The sequence below is a fragment of the Schistocerca serialis genome, chromosome 8, assembly GCF_023864345.2.
Source record: "Schistocerca serialis cubense isolate TAMUIC-IGC-003099 chromosome 8, iqSchSeri2.2, whole genome shotgun sequence".
NCBI classification, from domain to species: domain Eukaryota; kingdom Metazoa; phylum Arthropoda; class Insecta; order Orthoptera; family Acrididae; genus Schistocerca; species Schistocerca serialis.
The window spans coordinates 562,197,771-562,219,008 of record NC_064645.1 but is presented as its reverse complement, the minus strand read 5'-3'; the positions used below and the strand labels follow the sequence as shown (position 1 = coordinate 562,219,008).

The following is a 21,238-nucleotide window of genomic DNA, read 5'->3' as shown; positions in this document are numbered from 1 at the left end:
TTGATGAAAGTATGAAAGCTGTCTGATGATGAATTGTATCAATTCGAAACCGCTAACCATACTTTTTGAATAAAGTAACCTATAACCAATTTGTGCCTGTTTGCTGCTTTACTATCAACAGTTTGTACCGAAGTATTCGATACACGACCTATTTCGTTACAAGGTGCACTGAATACCTGTCACACTGCTCTCCACGCGCTCCCCCTGGCCAGCCAGTGGTCCGGGACCCCGGCAGAGGCACAGAGCGGGTGGCGGCCCCTTACCTCAGCTGTGGCGACTTCCGCTTGAGCCGCCCCGCGTATCTGGCGAGCGCATCTGCGCACCGCCGCTGTTCTTTTGCTCGCCGCGGGACTCGAAGGCGGACCGCGGGCCGAGCGACGCCGGCGGCCTGCTAGGGGGGGATGTGAGCGGCCTCCCGGAGCAAGTGGTGGGGGCAGCGCGGCTACTTAAGAGACCGGCGCGGCCGGCGCGCCGTCAGTGCCCGCCTCCTCCAGCGCAGCGCCTCGCCATGGACTTACACCGCCCCGCTCCCGCTCCGCTTTGCCGCCACGGTTTGGTCGTGCTGCTGCTTGCCGCTGCGGCGCTCTCAAGTAAGTCGCCGGACGCCCACTCTACCCTCATCTTGTAACAATAACAACACTGCAATCGCCCTCCGCTCCTGCCGGTTGCTTGCGCACAAAATCGCTTCCTGTAAACCTTACCACAATATACGAATTACATAGCTCGTTTAGCTACATTTATTCTCCGCAACATTTCTAAAATAATGCTGACCTCTCTGCGGAGTGCGCTGCAGTGTGTGACGTATATTTACACAGCCCGAACTCAGATACCAGAGACAAAAATTCGAATGTTGTTCTGGGATGTTTTGAGTTTTTTAGTTTTATAGACTAGTGATCTCCTATGGTTCGTTACAGATTGAAAATAGAACTGCCAATTATTTTGTTTGTCTCCTCGCTTACCTTCATTTCTCTGAAAATACTTTCGCAACAGGCAGAAAGCCAGTAATGCGTAATCGCCAAAATGTACAACACAAAATACAGAGTAATGCAACAAGCCTCAGACAAATACAGTACTACTTTCATGTAAAAAAAAAAAATAAATAAATCTTTGTGTTATGCCTTACGGCAGGTCTTGCCAAGGGGGAAGCCTCGTCAAAGAGGTTCATCGCATCAGCGTCTAGGGAAGGGATTCCAGTGGTGGTTTTCCGTTGCCTTCCACTGGTGATGATGAAACGATAATGAGGACAACAGAACACCCAGTCCCTGAGCGGAGAAAATCTCCGACCCAGCCGGGAATCGAACCTAGGCCTCTTGGCGTGACAGACCGCCGCTTTGACCACTCAGCTATCGGGGCGGACACTGTCATGTGACTAGTGGGATAAATAATTACTCGAAGTATAAGTCTAAATGTAATTCTTCCCCGCTGCAGAAAATGCACATTTCGCGGCCAAATTAAAATGGTAAACTGGAGTAGATGTGAAGCCTAAGACGCTGAGAACCGACTGGCGGTTCCAGAATCCGTCGGATTACAGCAGTAACAAAGTGCAATACTGTGCCTGTAGATGCTGTATTACTGATAAAAATGTTCCCAGTATATAACAAGCTACAGCCAAGCGCAGCCACTGGCGCAATGTCTTTCGATGGCGCCTCAGACGCCGCTTTTATTGTGGTAGAACACATCCAGTCTCAAGTCTGTCTGTTGTGAGCTGCCCCTTTCTGTAATTTAACGCAAAACGTCGAAAATGTATCGAAACTACAGTGGGTCACACCAACCATAGGTCAGATTAGATAAGTTGCAGCACACTACAGCAGTCTTGATAATGGCGGTAACTTACAGAAACGCTTCGTCCGTAGTTTGAATAGATATTGGTGCTTGTAAAAAGAATTTTTTTGTAGTCTATGCAAAACCACTTATCTTTCACTGTAACATCACGCTGCAATACAATGTGATGAGTGAGCAGTCGACTGGGGCACAAGGTACGAAAATGTCTTCAACGTCTGATCGTAATTGTTTCCTGTGTTCCAAACTCAGCGACGTTTCATACGGTAGTACTTACTCAAAAATTTTTCGTTCTGTTCTTCACTCGAACTTCGAAGGTAATACCACACATTCAACTGCTCATTGTTGCGGTTGAGTCTAGAAAAACAAAATTAGTACAATTTAATACAGGACCGAGAATATCAAATTTATCCTCTGCTGTTAAACATCGGAAAATTACTAGGCCCTTTAGATACGTAGCATCCATTAAATATAGGTCTATGAAGTGGTCTCAAAATGTTTGTCATATCGATGCCAGTGTTATAAGCACATGCTAAGCTGCGAAATGGAATGAAAATCACAGTTTTAGTTAATTTTTCAAATATTATTAGTACTGTATTCTATTCATCAACTGAAACTGGCTCGAGCCGACTCTAATACGACATATAACTGTTTGTGGCGTCGCCGTTACGATGAGCCAAATGCAGAAAAATTACTCGAATCTATTCGTAGAAGCAGTAGTTCTTTCGAACTCTTTCACAATTACTAACATCGATAAAACTTTTTGCTTCACTTTCTTGCTACTGCAATCGCTACGGGGTATGTCTTCTCACGGCCCCTCTTGAAGAGTCTTTCCAAAAATTCTCCGTATCATTTTTTATTCTGATCGCGAGAAAACATGATTTCACATGTCAGCAATACAACTTGTTTATACACATAATCCTTTTCCTCTCTTATTACTTTAATGACGACCCATACAGTATTACGCCATTATACTATGTCCTTTATTTACATCTTTATGTACCTTTGATAAATTACGAACGATGTCGTTTACTTACCAGGATAAAATTTTTTGCTCTTATTATGAAATCGACAGTAATTATTTTTATCAAAGGATTCTTTTAAGAAAACGATAAAATTATAAAGTGTTAGAATGGCTGGCCAATATTTACTTCCAAAAAGTGAAATATTTAGTGCTACCCATAGACGTATTTAAAAGTGAGAACAGTGTTTATAGCCGACGAAACTATTAGATCCTTCCTGAACGAGGAAAGGGGATAGATTGGGCTTGGTCAGGAACCCTCTCACCCTGGAGTCCGAGTCACCTGCACCTATTTCTAATAGTCTCTAACCTACACCTCTTTCCTACCTGACTAGGAACTAGCAGTTCCGGAAGCAGGGAGCGTTTTTTTTTTCACTTTTAAATTCGTCCATCGTCAGTATTGGAATTTGACTTCTTGAAACTTCAGTCCTGGCAGTATACCGTGTCTGCGCAACAGTCTTTATTTCATTTGGTGAAGCAGTAAGTGATTACGAATCAGCTGCATGTTACCATTAGTATTTCACTTGACATATGAGAGGCAACCAGACTATCGGGAAGACAAGTGAGCGGCTACAATATAAGTGAGCCTAAATTTCAGGTAATTCGTTTTATTTCACATAATTGTCGTATTTACCATAACTTTCAAGTTCTCCTGCTGTAAAGGTTCTCGCAATTTTCCACAAAATTGTTTTATAGCTTCTTTTTTAGCCCATATTCTCGCAAGAAAAGTTTATTTGTGTTTTGGGCAATCCAAAAAAGGTTCAGTAAATTAATTTTCATTACTGCAAATGAAAACGTCCCTGAAGACTACGTATGAATGTAATGTAATGAAGCTGTTTTACGTGAAACAGAAATAAAACAGTTAAAAGTAACTCATCGAGTGCCTTCTTTGAAGGAAATGTAGTTCATAGCGACATTAACAGCTTTGCTATTTATTTTTATCCCTCATACTTCGTTCCATTATCATACTGACGATTCCTCGATGCCGCAAAATATGTCCTATCAACGGATCTCTTCTTTTCCTCAAGTTGTATAGTAAATTTCTTGCCTCCACAATTCGATTCAGTAATGGTTCATTAGTAATCCAATCTATCTATCAAATGCTCAATTTCCTTCTGAAGCACCCCATTTCGAGAGCTATTCTCTTGTTGTCTGAACTTTTTACTCTCCTCGTTTCACTTACGTACAAGGCTATTTAACTTCAACGTCAGTTCTGCAGGACAAGCGAAATTGGCAAGTTTAACCAAGGTAGTGATGCTACAGTCATTTCGCTGCTTCTGAACTTCGCCTTCGAAGCCACCCTTGTCTCTGGCAATCTCTCATTCTTTCGTTCTTCCCACTCCTCCCAGAAATCAGACGGCGATGCGAACTGATTGTCGCGTTTTCTGTTGCTGATGGATGTTTCCTTTCTTTCTGCTACCCACAGACAGATCAACTAGTTTTTTCTATCTTCGATCGACATCTCCTCATCCTGCATGCGAGATTTCCCATTCGCAGCTTTAACGAAGCAGCCCAGCGCCTTCCCCTTGACCAGCTCTGTTCCGTTTTCTCTGTGCGGCACTGCAGTCGCTCATGCAGCTGGGCTGGACCGGCGATCGGATGTGCATCAGTAAACTGAGCAGAGGCGCTCGCTGTAACCTCAGTGGAGTATGAGGCTGGTCGCTAGAGGGGGCATCCACGAGGAACCCAAACCAAAAACCTGACTCTGAACGGGAGTCTTGGAGCTGCAGGCGGTTTCCGTTCTCGCTCTGGCCTGCTAATTCTGGCACTTGTAATAAAAAGAAGAGGGGGGGCGGGGAATTCCTGCAGTCACTTCATGAAAATCTCGCTCTAGGTGACGCCATTCGATCAGTACGCCCTCCCGTCGCTATGTAAGGGACACCACTTGAGTCCCGGCCGGGTAACCGCAAGGCTCAGTGCTGTCGCCCACAATATTCACGACCTGCGCCAACGGCGCGTAGTGTGCAGTTACCACAATTCGCAGATGACTGTGCACATCCATCTAGCGAGAGATTCCATACTACAAACGTACTAAGTCTGCAGAGACAGCTGGAGGTCGCCAGCAGGTCGCGTCGGCAACACAAGATGAAGATAAAGCCAGACAAAACGACGGCAGTTTACTTTAGCAAGGAAAGATGGTAGCTGTTAGACATCTTAAGAATACAAGACAAAGCCATTTAGTGGAGCCTCTCGGTCGAGTTCTTGGGAGTTCTATTTAGCAAACAATTCCTCTTCCACATTCACGTTGAAGGGCTTAAGAATAAGATGATGACGAAACAACTTCTTCAAGGACACGGGCCTCAGCAATACGACTCAAGTTTACTAGGCAACTGCATTAGCAATAGTTCTATACGTCGGCTTAATGTGAAGCAAAATACAAAAAATAAAATAAAAATCGTACAGTACGCTTGCCTCTGATGGATATTAAGAGAGAACGGATTTGCTAGAACAGTTGACCTACACTAGGAACTTGACGTCGACCTGGTACATTACAACATCTTGAAGCATTCAACGAAGATACGTCGACAGTGAAACGAAGACAAAGGTACCACACGAAACATCTGCGGGTTGGGAACAACAGAAGAAAGGCTGTGGCACGGATTTAAAGTTCCACGAATCCTAGTTTCAGAAAGACTGCAAGACCAAGTCGCCAAGGAATACAAAAATTGTGGCCATAGTTTTATGGGCCCTGAGGTCTATTACAATAGCACGTTATGAGAATTTATTTATCCAGAAACGTCCTGACACAAAGAAGTCAATATCACGAAATGTGATGAGACTTCAAATCACACACACACACACCCACACACACACAGAATATCTTGAAACGCTTTAGTTTCTATATTCCCCATATTATGTGGTTTCAACAATGAGATAATTTCATACAAGAATGCCGGTATGACAAACTCCGAGACTAAAACGTACGAGAACAAGAACCACAAGTATCACACTCCTACAGTACATTAAAGAAATAGGCAGCGCTGGCGCAGTGTATATCAAATTTCTCTGATTACGAAGGCCATCTTCGTTGTTCGGCGTCATGCTAAAGGGGCCACAGTAGTGTGAAATGACGGAAATTTGAAAACTGAGAGAAACTGGTTGAGTTGTGTAGAACGCGAGATAGAGGCAGAAACAGTAGACCATTGAGAGATGTGCGTCGACTGACTCCACATGACACATAACACAGCGGCACTAGGATGTTTGTGCGTGTGGGGACACTGCCCTCCCCAGCCCAGTCCCACTGATCGAGCAATCGACCTCTGCCCAGCTCGATATCGACCTCTTCTTTTAACGTAAAATACCAGTCACCAACGAAAAGAATATGCGACGTTCTAGTATGAAGATTTATTATTTTGATTGCCATTCTTGTAGTGTCGCGCTAACATAGTCTTCAGAAAGCGCGTGGCCTTATGAGGGAAGATACAGATGCGAATTTTCAATTTATATTGATTATTAGGTGTTTCAGATAGATATAGCTAATTATTTATGATGCTTCCCGTTACATACAGACGCTGGGAAATAAAGAGACATAAAAATATTAAGTATACGTTTAAGCATGCGACGAACTGTACAGTAGCTCTCAAAAGTATTTTGTAGTTGCGGTGATATGTTGACAATACTGTTTGCATGCAGTCACAACAGAGCAACGCAGATAGCCGTGTTACTGCGTCTAGAGCTTCATGCCGCAGTGGTGACGTATCTAGCAAACAAGCAAAGGCATACAATAACAATATAAGTACATATTCCTTTAGCTCATACATATTTTGTAATTTACTTTGGTGGTACGGTTTTCATTAACTATTGTTATTTAGGCATGCAGACAGTGTTTATTTGTAGAGACAACTAGAAGCATACCAAAACATAAAGAATACTCAGTTAATGTGAGACAAGCTGTTTTGCATGCTTTGAGGAAAGGAAGATCCATCTACCGTTGTTAGATATTATGGCACATCATAACAACTAATAAGTTTGTGAAATCGACGAAAACAGTAAGGAATAGACGCCAATAAGCCAATAATCTAATCCATTACGGATATTTTAGAACCAGTAACTGTTAATTGAATATAAATATATAAAACTGCAACCAGTCACTTTGTTGAATAGTTATTTATTAGTATTAATGCCAATCTTGGTTAAAGTATTTGCTCATAAATTGACTATATTACACGCTAATACGCGAATAGAAATAAGAAATCAGGCCACTTGAAGTTTGTTTTTGTAGTAGTTCATTTATTTATTTTATTTCGTGCTCTCGTGTTAATGCTAGTCTGTTTAAAAGTATATGCCGATATATCGACTTTAAAATATGTAAACAAGAACAAATTACATCTCTGAGCACAGTAGGCCTATGTCATATTTTTTGTCAAGATCTTTGTTCAGCAACAGTCTTATAGCTCAAGCTGGATGCTGACAAAGTTTCGCTATCACAGTGTAAATGCATCCAGATTGTGTAAAAGCGTGTGAAGCGATGTACCAACTGGCCATCAAAATGGAAGCAGATGAACACTAACGGAAAAAGCCGCCCATACTGTCGAAGTAAGCAGAAAACTAAAATGTTCCATCGATATCGACAGATAAACAGTATTCACGGCGATACATTAAAGAATGTTCCATCTTCTTGTCACAGAGCCAGCACCCAGCATTATGCTAGAAATAATGATATAACTTCCAGGATACTATCTGAAGATGAACGATAAAAGGTTCAAAAACCGGTTCATAGAATAATAAATAACTAACTATTCAACAAAGAGACTGGTTGTAATTTTATGTATTTACAAACAACATTTTGAATGATCGGTTTAGAATCGCTGAAGTGATTTCCCGTCGCCGCGAAGAGTTTGAAATAGACGAGGACACTGCACTTCAGTCTTGTATAGAGCTGAGAAAATGCTTTCCGCAGTCGCTGTGAAACACTTTGACAGTCCTGACCGGTGGCGGTGATGTGGAGGTCATGTGGTCGAGGCACTCTCTTCGCAGCCGGAAAGCACTCGGGTTGAATAGCCAGTCCGGCCACACGGATTCGGCTCTCCGTGGTTTCCCTGGGTCTGAGCGTTTAGATGACAAACGAAACAGCTCCTTTAAAAGACATAAGAATGACAACGATGGTGGTTCTACATGGAGATGACAATGTGCGAAGATATATTGTTGCACTTTACTGCCGACGTTTGTTTCAGGGACACACGACGGTTTTTATTTTAGTTTTTACCCCGAAGCAGGAACGTCGACACACAGGCTGATGAAAATAATTTCGTGGAACGTGGTATTGATCAGTAATTAATAAGGACCGCTCTTGGTGGACATGAAAAATGACATTTTCTCCAAATATTTGCGAGCCGTACAGAACATACATTGAAGAGCCAAAGGACCAACACACCGTGGCATGGACTGGACTAACGTCTGAAGTTGTGCTGCAGCGAAATGGCACCGTGAGTCCTGCTGGGCTGTCCATAAATCCGTGAGAGTACCACGGGGTGGGGATCTCTTCCGAACAGCGCGTTGCGAGGCATCCCAGATATGCTCAATAATGTTCATATCTGGGGAGTTCGGTGGTCAGCGGAAGTGTTAACTCAGAAGAGTGTTCGTGGAGCCAACCTGTAGCAATTCTGGACGTTTGGGGTGCCGCATTGTCCTGCTGGAATTGCCCAAGTCTGTCGGAATGTACAATGGACATGAATGCATGCAGGTGATCAGACAGGATGTCACCTGTCAGAGTCGTATCTAGACGTATAAGGGGTCCCATATCACTCCAACTGCAGACGCTCCACACCATTACAGAGCCTCCATCAGCTTGAACAGTCCTCTGTTGACATGCAGGGTCCATGGATTCATGAGGTTGTCTCCATACCCGTACATGTCCATCCACTCGATACAATCTGAAACGAGACGATCCGACCAGGCAACATATTTCCAGTCATCAACAGTCCAGTGTCGGTGTTGGCAGGCCCAGGCGAGGCGTAAAGCTTTGTGTCGTGCAGTCATCAATGGAACACGAATGGGCCTTCGGCTCCGAAAGCCCATATCGATGATGTTTCGTTGAATGGTTCGCACGCTGACACTTGTTGATGGCCTTCATTGAAATCTGCAGCAATTTGCGGAAGGGTTACACTTCTGTCAGGTTGAGCGATTCTCTTCAGTCGTCGTTGGTCCCGTTCTTGCAGAATTTTTTCCGGCCACAGCGATGTCGGAGATTTGATGCTTTTCCGGGTTCCTGATACTCATGGTGCACTCGTGAAATAGTCTTACGGGAAAATACTCACTTCATCGCTACCTCGGAGATGGTGTGTCCTGTCGTTCGTGCGCTGACTTAACACGACGTTCAAACTCACATACATCTTCATGACCTGCCATTGTAGCAGCAGTAACCGATCTAACAGCTGCGCCAGACACTTGTCTTATATAGGCATTGCTGACCGCAGCGCCGTATCCTTCCTGTTTAATATCTCTGTATTTGAATACGCATACCTATACCAGTTTCTTTGGCGCTTCAGTGTATAAAGTTGGTAGCGTTGCCTTTTGGACTTCCTTTCGAACGTCTGTAGGTCATTGAACTGGCTATATGTAAAAGACGATCATTGCAATCACCAAGGGGTTTACGCGAGAAGACTTCGGCGAGGTCAATGAAAGATAAATTACTCTGACTGAACAAGTGTGTGTGTGTGTGTGTGTGTGTGTGTGTGTGTGTGTGTGTGAAGTAATTCAATTAGTGGGGTTAGTGTAGCTGAGTTATTACACGTCCTCGGTGTGGAAGACAAATTGCCGCGGCATGGCAGGTGCAGCTTTGTAGCGAGAAATGGACTGCTTTGTAGCTCGCTGTGCGATATTTCAGCCGCTGATGGGATCCGCTCTCTAGCCTCGCGCCGGCGGCCGTGCGCGCTGAGGTCTTTGTGACGACGTCCGGCGAGAGTGACGTCACTGGCTACGAGAGAAGCGATATACGGCTGGCAACGAACTCCAGCCATCACGCATGCGGGTGGCGGAAGCGGCGCTAGAGCGCCCTGTGTCGGTTCCGTTTACCGGTACCGGAGAAGGCGTTTCCAAGTCATCAGCTCGCATCGACAGCAAACCGAAGCTTGTACGAGATTCGCCTTTCAGGGTTTTACAAAAGAACCTCGACGGCGCTACTGACATGTGGCATTACAGCTGTTTTTGTCGTTGTTAAAGGAATGGCACATGGAAAAACTGGCAGAGTATTTGTTTACACAGAGCATCTAAGGAACCTGCGTTATGAAAGAACAAAGGCGGAAATGTGACGTGGAGGTTTTCCTTGGACGACATATTAAAGATATTCGTGAAGGAACTTATCAGAAATTCCTCCGTTCAAATTTTCGGAATCATTCAGCCTCATAAAAGAGCTTTTGCAATTAATTTGCAGAATTTCGTCGTGGTCGAGCTCCCGCCAGCAATGAATTATGTGATTAATCTATAAACTCAGCTATGCCTTTAAAAAAAAATAAAAAAATAAAAAAAGGGGGAGGGGCGATGTTTTGCGTCACATTATTGAATAGAATTAGCACAGGATACTCCGCCAGATAGATGAATCCTTAGGCATATGGAATACTGCATACTGCAGTACATTCGATTTTAGCTCAAATTGTAACTGGAAATAATCTGTTGCCGATCGATTACGCACAATTTAACTGAAGCTCAGAAAGACTCATCTCAATTGGTGGAAGGAAATGAGAAAAGAAAATCTACACAGTAAAGGCAAAATTCGTATACAGCGTTGTAACGAGAGAGAGATATTGTGCGAGCCGGAAGCTAAACAGCCATCAGTTATCTGAGTGTTCCGAGATGTACCGAAACCACTGGCTAATTCGCGAAACGCTCACAATAAAACGACGGCGTGTTTCTTTGCTTACACCGGACAATCTGCGACAATTGCGTTATAGGGATGAAGAACGGTCAATGCTGTTTAGTATACAACAATTTTTTGTCACAATTCATTTATTAAATTTTGAAAAGTGTTGCGTCATTCTTCATCGCGACAATGTTAGCTGCAACATAGGAAGTCACACGATTGATGGTTTTGTAGAGAAAAGCAACGGACCAGTGTCTCGCTGCACCTGTGTTCACCTCGCTTATAGCGTAGTGACTTCTTTTTACGGCGTAATGTCAAACAAAAAAATTGTGTACCCTTCGATTTTCGTCATCTCATATAGTTGCTGAACCGTTGCAACACGACATTTTTTGTCAAATGTTTGAGTGGAGCGAAAAACAAGAACCTCTAGAAATTAGGAATTATCCAGTTGATTTTTGTCGAATTTTCGCAGCCGAATGAAAGAGCGACGAATAGAGAAATAGCGTTTGAAATTGGCTAGTGTGACGTCTAGTTTCGTAAAAAAATGGTTCAAATGGTTCTGAGCACTATGGGACTCAACTGCTGTGGTCATCAGTCCCCTAGAACTCAGAACTACTTAAACCTAACTAACCTAAGGACATCACATACACCCATGCCCGAGGCAGGATTGGAACCTGCGACCGTAGCAACAGTGCGGCTCCGGACTGGAGCGCCTAGAACCGCAGGGCCACCGCGGCCGGCTTCGTAAAAAAAAAAAAAAAAAGTATTTAATTGCTTCAGGTGTGGTCTACGTGGACAGACGAATATTCGTTGTTGGTCAGGTCTATGTGACGTGCATATTTCGATCTGTCGACTCCTTTTTCATTCCGGATAACACAACGAAGACATTACGAAGATGCTCAACAAACTCTGGAGGCAGACGCTGTAAGAGGGGTGTCGTGCACTATAGAGAGATTTAAAGTTGAAATTCCGAGAGCGTACGTTCCAATATCAATCCCAAAACATAGTAGGCCACCTCCTCCTACCAACATCGTTCGCTGAAAGACCACGATGACAAAATGAGACAAACCTGAGCGCATACGGAGATTTCTCAACATTCATTCTCCGGACGGAACATTAGTGAACGAAACACTGAAGACCATGGTAGTGATACCAAAAGAACCCTCGATCATATTTTGGTTTGCGGAGTCTAGATGTATCTATTTCTCCGCCCTCTGCCTGTGTCGGAGGCCTACGGCCCGAGAACGCCAGCTGGCCTTTCTGGCCGAGCGGTTCTAGGCGCTTCAGTCCGGAACCGCGCTGCTGCTACGGTCGCAGATTCGAATCCTGCCTCGGGCATGGATGTGTGTGATGTCCTTAGGTTGGTTAGGTTTAAGTAGTTCTAAGTTCTAGGGGACTGATGACCTCAGATGAGTCCCGCAGTGCTCAGAGCCGTTTGAATCATTTGAACCGAGAACGCCACAGTCGCAGCAAAGACTGGACCGCTACGCCTGGCGTCTCTGTCTGCCGCTGGAGCGCCGTCCAGCTCGAGAGCGGCGCTGTGCGGGCAGCGTACGCGCAGGCGCCCCCGCCGGCCGGCCGGCCGGCTTTTCTTGCAGAGCGGACGGGACCGGCCCAGACCACACAGCGCCATGTTAACGACAGGACGCAGCCCGCCCCGTCAGGAGCAAGCCGCGGTCCTCGCGTGCGCTCATGCGTGCCGGCAGCCGATGTGCACCTGCCGTGTATCTCTTCCTTTTAGCAAAAACCTTGTTGGGCGCCGAGAGCTGGTTTAATTTTACACAACTGTCCGAACGCGCAAAAACTACCAACCTAAAGGAATAACAGTTGGCAAATACTACTTCGTCTTGCTTATACTGGCGTGTCCGACTAATGTTCAAATGTGTGTGAAATCTTATGGGACTTAACTGCTAAGGTCATCAGTCCCTAAGCTTGCGCACTACTTAACTTAAATTATCCTAAGGACAAGTACACACACACCCATGCCCGAGGGAGGACTCGAACCTCCGCCGGGACCAGCCACACAGTCCATGACCGCAGCGCCATAGACCGCTCGACTAATCCCGCGCGGCCGAACCCGACACAATCTTCACGTACATCTAAAGAAAACCTGATCTGGCCGGCCGCGGTGGTCTCGCGGTTAAGGCGCTCAGTCCGGAACCGCGCCACTGCTACGGTCGCAGGTTCGAATCCTGCCTCGGGCATGGATGTGTGTGATGTCCTTAGGTTAGTTAGGTTTAAGTAGTTCTAAGTTCTAGGTGACTGATGACCACAGAAGTTAAGTCCCATAGTGCTCAAAGCCATTTGAACCAAAACCTGATCTGCATACTCATGGTAGCGCTACTAGATCCGTTATTATGCAACTGGCGCGAAATATGGATAATCATCACTTTCAGATCTAGAAACACTCCTACCAACTTTCGCTTACGTCGCATAACTGCTTCTTTGTTTCGTGATTTTTCCCGTCAGTGTATTATCCAGTTCCAGCCATGTACATTCAGAGACATGGGTTAATGTCTCCAAAAGAAGTTGAGAACTAAAAGTTTGATGCATTGAAAGACTCCACGATGTATATACTCTTATAGATAAGTCATCAGTACTGGTTGACTTACCTTGTTACTTTAATATGAATGTCGGTATTTTAGATTCAGAAATACGCAGAACCCGTCGGTTTCGACTAAGTCATTCCGGAGGCTTCTATTGGTTGTAAGGCAAATCCTGGAAGTGGAGACAATAGTGAAGTCCTGTAGCGCACTATATTTGGCTAAAAAGAACCGAAGTTCTGTAGTGGAGAGCCTCTACAACATTCCGCTGTACCGTTCGCAGTTGAAAACGGAGTATATTTAAGAAACTGCATTACCCTGTTGTGAGAAAAGTGAGAAAGGTCTTCCTCTACATCTAAATGGATATTCTGCAAATCACACTTAAGTGCCTGACACAGGATTCATCGAATCACCTTCACATTAATTCTTTATTACTGCACTCTGGAACAGCGCGCGGGAAAAAGACGGACACCTTTATCTTTCCGTCCGAGCTCTGATTTCCCTTATTTTATTATGATAATCGTTACTTCCTATGACGGTTGGCGTCGACAAAATATTATCGCATTCGAAGGAGAAAGTTGGTGATTGAAATTTCGTGAGAAGATACCGCCGCAACGAAAAACATCTTTGTTTTAATGATATCCACCCGAAATCCTGTATCATACCCTTGAGGCTCTCTCCCCTATTTCGCCATAACACAAAACTTTCTGCTCTTATTTGAACTTTCTCGATGTACTCCGTTAGTCCTATATGGTAAAGATCCCAGACCGCGCAGCAGTACTCCAAAAGAGGACGGACAAGCGTAGTGTAGGCAGTCTCTTTAGCAGATCTGTTACATTTCTTAAGTATTCTGTCAATAAAACGCAGTCTTTGGTTTGCCTTCCCCACAACATTTTCTATGTGATCGTTCCAGGTGGTTGTAATTCGTACGTATTTAGTTGAATTTATGGTCTTCAGATTTGATTGATTTATCGTGTAACCGAAGTTTAACGGATTCCTTTTAGCACTACAGTTTTCATTATTTAAGTCCAATTTTCGCACCATACAGATATCTTTGCTAAATCGTTTTGCAATTTGTTTTGATCATTTGATGACTTCTTAGACGATAAACGAATGCATTATCTGCGAACAACCAAAGACGGCTACTCAGATTCTCTCCTGTTTTACTCGATGACTTTCCATCAGTTACTACGAATTGTGACCTCTTTGACAGAAAATGACGATTCCAGTCACATAACTGAGACGATATTCCATAAGCATGAAATTCTACTACAAACAGCTTGTGTTGTACAGTGTCCCATCTGATGCGAATTCCACACCACATAGCAATACTCCAGAATAGGGCGGACAAGCGTGGTGTAAGCAGTTTCTTTAGTAGACCTGTTGCACCTTCCAAGTGTTTTGCTTATGAATCGCAGTCTTTGGTTGGCTGTACACACAACATTATCTATGTGGTCGTTCCAGTTGGTATTTGTATTTGTAATCCCTAAGTATTTAGTTGAATTTCCAACCTTCTTTGGATCTTCGCTACTCCCTCCATCAGTCCCATCTGGCAAGACTCGCTCTGTACGCACACTCCCAGATACTGACGGAGAGTAATCACACAGAAACGAGTCTTTCTACCTATTTCTGCACAATACGTTACATTTGTCCATGTTCACCGTCGACTTCCAGGCGCTGCACCAAGGGCCAACTTTTGCAGGTCGTCTTCGGTTTCGCCACAGTTTCCTACCGGTGTCTTCTTCATATACGACAGCATCAACTGTGAACTGCCTCGTGAGCTTCTGACGGTATCCACGACTTCGTCTGTATACAGGTGAATGACCGAAACTTGAACTGTCATTCTTAATTGACAGATACCTTCACTCTTAAAAATTAACTTAAGGGTTGTTTATAGGACCTCTTCACATTATAAAACTTGAAAAATCCGAACCTTGCTCTTTTTTTTCAACAGTTCAACATATCGAACGATATTTTCAGTCGACGATAGTAAACAGGTTGTGTAATTTCGTTGCATGGGAAATACTCTCAACTCTTGTTTGAACCGAGACACAGTAGCGTGTATGGCTCTTTAAATGTAGTGATCTACGTAACAATATTCAAAATCTCTTGAATCTGGGCGCTGTTGTGTAAACAACGTCAAATGTGGCTCTCATGCCAGGCTCCGTAGTCACATCCAGCTACAGTTTAATAGGGCAACGCTGCTGAGGTGAAACGTATTTCCTCTTGGCTCTACTCTATCCGACAGAGTCTCAAGGTCGGCTACCACTGTTGTAAACCGAATTATTTGTTCACTCTTAGCATATCAGGAGCGAACTATTTGTGTTGAGTGCACATAGTCATGTTGAAGGGACAGCTTTTGTGAAAACAAGTAAAGACTTGAACCATAGTGAAGCCTCACTTGGCAGTGTTTGCACCACAGTTCATACCGCTTTGCCTTTCAGATATAGAACTTTTCTCAGATATTTTTGAAAAATAATCAACCCCAACATTAACAAGCATTATATCACTGTACTCGTGTCTTCAACAGTTTCATAATATAGTTAGAAAAGTACATCGTTCAGTTTTCTAAATGCTTGCTTCAGTAACAAAATTCGGAGATAACCTCATCTCGATATCTTAGGCCATTCACGAAATAAACAGTGTGCAAGGTTTAGATCTTTCATACTGTACATAGTGAAGAGTAGTGTCTCTACAAGACTCCTTCGAAGTGCACCCAAAGTTACTTTGGCGTGGGGAGATTTCTTCCCATTGAGGAAATATTTTAAAATAAAATATATCTCTGTAGTAAGTAAACAGTAGGACATTAACAGAGATGGAAATACTATTAACAGATGTCAGAAGTATGTATCTGTCAGTCATAATCTCAGATCAGGATTCGAGGAAACAAAAAGTAAGCCAGAGAACAACACAGACTAAACAAGCAAGCAATAAGCTGAATTCCGTCCTTTTGTCAGAGGAAATTAAGAAAAAGACAAAATAAACTATGAATGACTCAGTTCATGATTTATGGTTAATGATAGCAGCTGCAGGCTACATACCTAATCACTTCCAAGGGCACCAAAAATTTGATTTTGTTTATTTCGAAAAATTATTGACCGAGTTCATCATTTTAAATGCTGTCTTAATCTACTCGTTAAGAGTTATAATCCTATGCTAAAACAACACAAGAGAAGTATTACAGTTACAAAAAAATATTTAAATGTGTGTTAAATCTTATGGGACTTAACTGCCTAGGTCATCAGTCCCTAAGCTCACAACTACTTAACCTAAATTATCCTAAGGACAAACACACACCCATGCCCGAGGAGGACTCGAACCTCAGCCGGGACCAGTCGCACAGTATTACAGTTACAAACTGTGTATAGACACCTTGAGGCAATGTAACTCGCCGGGTACAAATACACGGATAGTACTCATCCAGTAATTGACAATGAGAGCACTTAGTAACATGCAGCAAACTTAGGCAATTCCAAACCTTTACGAAACTTCTACTCGCTGTCAGCCCCCACGAACTGACGAAAGAAAAAACGTTTATCGCTTGCTACATTCTCGCTGTTCGTGCAGTAAAACTTCAGCAACAAGCATAATGTTTTCATTTAAGAGAATTACTTTTTTACCACTGACTGTATTCGAAACACATTTTGTAGACTACGTCTACATATACCGCTGAATGTACCTGCAAAATTATATCACTGGACGACGCATAGTTCAGAAGATACCAGATCATAAAAATTTAAATGCGTACAACTAGCTTTTGGTTAAAACTGAGCTTAAATTATCCAGATAATGGTCATCCAGAGTTTGATAATGAGAGCAGCTGGTGACTTCCAATAAGCTTCAAACACAATTTCGAACCGATCACAAACTATTTCTCGCTTACATGCTTAACGGCAAATATTTAACACATTAGCCCATTTGTAAAATAATCAGACGTTTGAAGCTGTTATACATACGGGAGTTCGATTATTTAAAGAATCGGTGGCTTTTTCTGGTTTCTTTATATGGAGCGAAGTCCTGGAAAATGACAAAAAAAGATACAAGAAGACTTGAAAGTGGGGAATTTTTCAGAAGTCGTTGTAGGGTACCTCATATCAGCAATTTAGGAAGCGAATGAAAACTGCGACATACATCACCGAAAAGGTGGAAAAGGGGGTGTTTAAAATGGCAGGGACACATGAGAAAGTTAGTGCGTGAACGATGGCTTAAATACGAGAGAAAAGAGGAAGACCCTGTGCAGAGTGAAAAACCATCTGGAGGAGTGTATAAAAGGAAGAAATTTTAAAGAACATTTGGAGAGGCTTGGATACGGGGTCGCGCGAAACGGTGTAAGCAGTTGTAAACAACTCGCAGAAGAAATAAATAATAAGAATGACGTACGTTCCGTTTGCAAGCAGCTCTTCAATTTAATGGTGAAGCTAATGTCATATTCCAAATACCCTTACTCTTTCATTAGGCGACGTTAGTGACGTGTGTCCAACGCTTACTGTTGGTGGAAGATGGTACGAACCTCGAGCGCAGGTGTATGTGTTTCCTCCTGGGTGTGCTGTACAGCCAGAGCAGCGGCGTGTAGAGTGTAGTGCATAGAGTGCAGTACCGGCCGCCGTTACGGAGGCTGGTGCGCGGTCGGCGGCTGCAGCCTCGCCTGCAGGGTCGTTGGCTCGAGCCCGGTCGCGGGCAACTCGAGCAGAACGGCCGGGCAGCGGCGGCACCGGCGCTTTATCTGCCCTCCGCTGCAGCGCGCCACGCTCGCATATATCTGAGTATCTGCATCCCGCATCCACACTGCAGCCGGCAAGTGCACGGCGGCCCATTACTGCCTACCTGTGCGCCACCTGCTCCCGAGCCCGCTGGGTGCACGACTGTGCCCCGGTGCTGACTAGTTCTACACAGCAGGCGGCCTAAACGTCTCGTCTTATACAGGGTACGAGACTATAAAGAGAACAGAAATACAGGTCAATCTGTTGCAACAGACAGCCAGTACAATACTGAGGTGACAAAAGCCATGAGATATCGCTATGCACGTGTGTAGATGGCGGTAGTATCGCCCACGCAAGGTATAAAGGGCGCTGCATTGACGGAGCTGTCATTTGCACTCAGGTGATCCACGTAAAAAAGTTTCCGACGTGATCATGGCCGCACGAATGGTAGTAGGAATGGTAGTAGGAACTAGAAAATTTCGGAAATTGTTAAGGATTTCTGTATTCCGTGATCGACAGTAGCAAGAGTGTGCCGAGAATGTCAAATTTCAGCATTACGGTTCACCGCGGACAACGCAGTGCCCGACAGCCTTCACTTAACGACCGAGAGCAGCGGCGTTTGCGTACAGTTGTCAGTGTTAACAGACAAGCAACACTGTGCGAAATGACCGCAGAAATCAATGTGGGACGTATGACGAACGAATCCGTTAGGACAGTAAGGCGAAATTTGGCGTCTGCCAGCAAACAATCAACGCGAATGCCTTTGCTAACAACACGACATGGCATCCAGCGCCTCTCTAGGGCTCAACCGATATGGTCACGAGCTCAAGATGACTGGAGATTCATGACCTGGACAGATGAGTCCTGATTTCAGGTAGGGTTCGAGTGTGACGCAGACCACACGAAGCCATGGAGCGAAGTTGGCAACAAAGTACTCTGGAAGCCGGTGGTAGCTCTATAATGTTGTGGGCTGCATTTACATGCATCCTCTCGTCCAACTGAACCGATCATTGAGTGGAAACGTTTATGTTCAGCTACTGGAGACCATCTGCAGCTATTCATGGGCTTCATGTACCCAAATAACAATGGAATTGTCACCAGGCCACGACAATTCGTTATCGTTTGAAGAACATTCTGGACAATTCAAAAAATGGTTCAGATGGCTCTAAGCACTATAGGACTTAACATCTGAGGTAATCAGTCCCCTAGACTTAGAACTACTTAAACCTAACTAACCTAAGGACATCACACACATCCATGCCCGAGGCAGGATTCAAACCTGCGACCTTAGTCAGTCGCGCTGTTCCGGACTGAAGTGCCTAGAACCCCTCGGCCACTGCGGCCGGCTACCTCACACATGTACCGCACACAAGGATTCATAGCATACCATGTTTGACCAACCTTTGATTGTTAACTTCACCCACATTACTTCACAGTCTGAGTGGGCGAGAATCAAAAATGGTTCAAATGGCTCTGAGCACTATGGGACTTAACTTCTCAGTTCATCAGTCTCCTAGAGCTTAGAACTGCTTCAACCCGACTAACCTAAGGACATCACACACATCCATGCCCGGGGCAGGATTCGAACCTGCGACCATAGCAGCAGCGCGGTTCCGAACTGAAGCGCTTAGAACCGCTCGGCCACATCGGCCGGCTCTGGACAATTCGAGCGAATGATAAGGCCACCCAGAGTGCCCGAAGTGAATCTCATAGACTATTTGTGGAACATAATCGAGAGGTCAGTTTGTACACAAAATCCTGCACCGGCAACACTCGCGCCATTATGAACGGCTATAGAGTCACCATGGCTCATTTCTTCAGCAGGGGACTTCCAACGGCTTGTTGCATCCATGCCACGTTGAGCTGCTGCTCTGCTCCGAGCAAAAGGATGTCCGACATGATTTAGCAGGTATCGACATATGTCACTGATAGTATCTGCAAAATCACATCATTGTATTACACGTAGATTAACAGCTATGACGTCAAAACTCTGAGATGGGTGAAAAAATACCGCATCATGTACGAAGCTTTAGCACATTATTCTTTACTACTGAGTCCAAACAGTCGACTCAACAGATCCCTGACGCCTGATAACGCTTTCGATAGTTTTCAACTGTAAAAAGTAGAAGGCTGTAGGCGAAAACAAAAGTCGTCTATAGAGCCATTGCTGTAGAGACGTTTACAAAATCGTGTCGTAGACACGTGACGCAGCTGGTCCCAGCGCACAAAAACTGTCCAGGATCATCTCACATCGAGTCTATTACAGGAGTACATGTAAGATTTCGTTTCTAACAGAAAAATGGCAAAATGAGTACCTGCGCAATGCCAGGTTTGTCAGCTAGTAAATCTATAAAGGAAATCGTGTAGAAGACGCTAGAGGGACCACTTCTAGAATACTGTTCCGGTGTTTGGAGTCATTATCAGGTAGGCACGACAGCATAAAACGAACGAATTCAGACATGAGCTACTACCTTCGTAATACGCCAGTACAGCTCTTACGAAAATGTGGCATGAATGCTCGGGGGACTTAAATAGGTGTCTTTGGAAGAAATACAACGTAGTTCTCGCGAAGGTATGATCAATAAATTTAGAGAACATGTATTCGAACATGGTTATTCGACCATTACATTGCCACCAACATTTATGTCCAGAAATCGTGAGGAAAAGATTGGAGGGCACACACAAAGGCATACAATTAGCCATTGTTTCCTCTCTCAACACACGAATGGAATGGGACAGAAATTAGTTAGTATCGATGGGTTGCAACGTACAATGGCTTGCGCAGTGTACATGAAGATGTAGCTTGTGTACTCAGTCTACTGGATTAAATGCAGAATGTGGAGATGTGATGGCCCAGTACTACATCAGAGATTTCTCAATATAATTAATATATGTTGGAATGGATATCAGATTTAAAGATTCTTGTCACATGCCCACGCCTATATTTAGGAAAGTTCCTAGAAACAGGAAAATAAGTGTTTTATAAATTGGATATAATATATATGCAATAATATTATGTAAAAGAGTAGGAGCCATCAAGACGTTTTATTATTAGAGGAACCAAATTTGTTTTGAAATTGACTATCATATCCAGAAGCACATATACGAAAAGGCTTTGGCTTCAGTAAGTAGGGAAAAATTATGGGAAATCATGACTCGGAGGATATTCGAATCACATAATTAAAGAACCCTACATGTTTATATAAAGATACAAGAATCAGTATACACGTCAGGAAAGGAAGGTGTAGTAATGAGATAAACCAACGTGTGAAGCGGGCTTCTAGTTCGTCTCCTATTTTGTTTACAGTTTATATACACGACCTGATTAGACAATGGAGTATAAAATTAACGGAACCATTTGTATTGCAGCAAATTTTACGCTTAAGGCGATGTTATT

The 21,238-nt window shown here is 43.9% G+C and overlaps 1 protein-coding gene across 1 annotated transcript in view; it reads left to right on the top strand.

Annotated features, from left to right (window-relative positions):
- Window positions 1-488: 488 nt before the first annotated feature.
- LOC126416386 (agrin) overlaps window positions 489-21,238 on the top strand; it is a 354,777-nt gene continuing 334,027 nt past the window's right edge. The window contains exon 1 of the mRNA XM_050084069.1: window positions 489-590. Within this exon, the coding sequence (XP_049940026.1) occupies window positions 509-590 (82 nt within the window). The 5' untranslated portion in view covers window positions 489-508. The remainder of the gene's footprint in view (window positions 591-21,238) is intronic.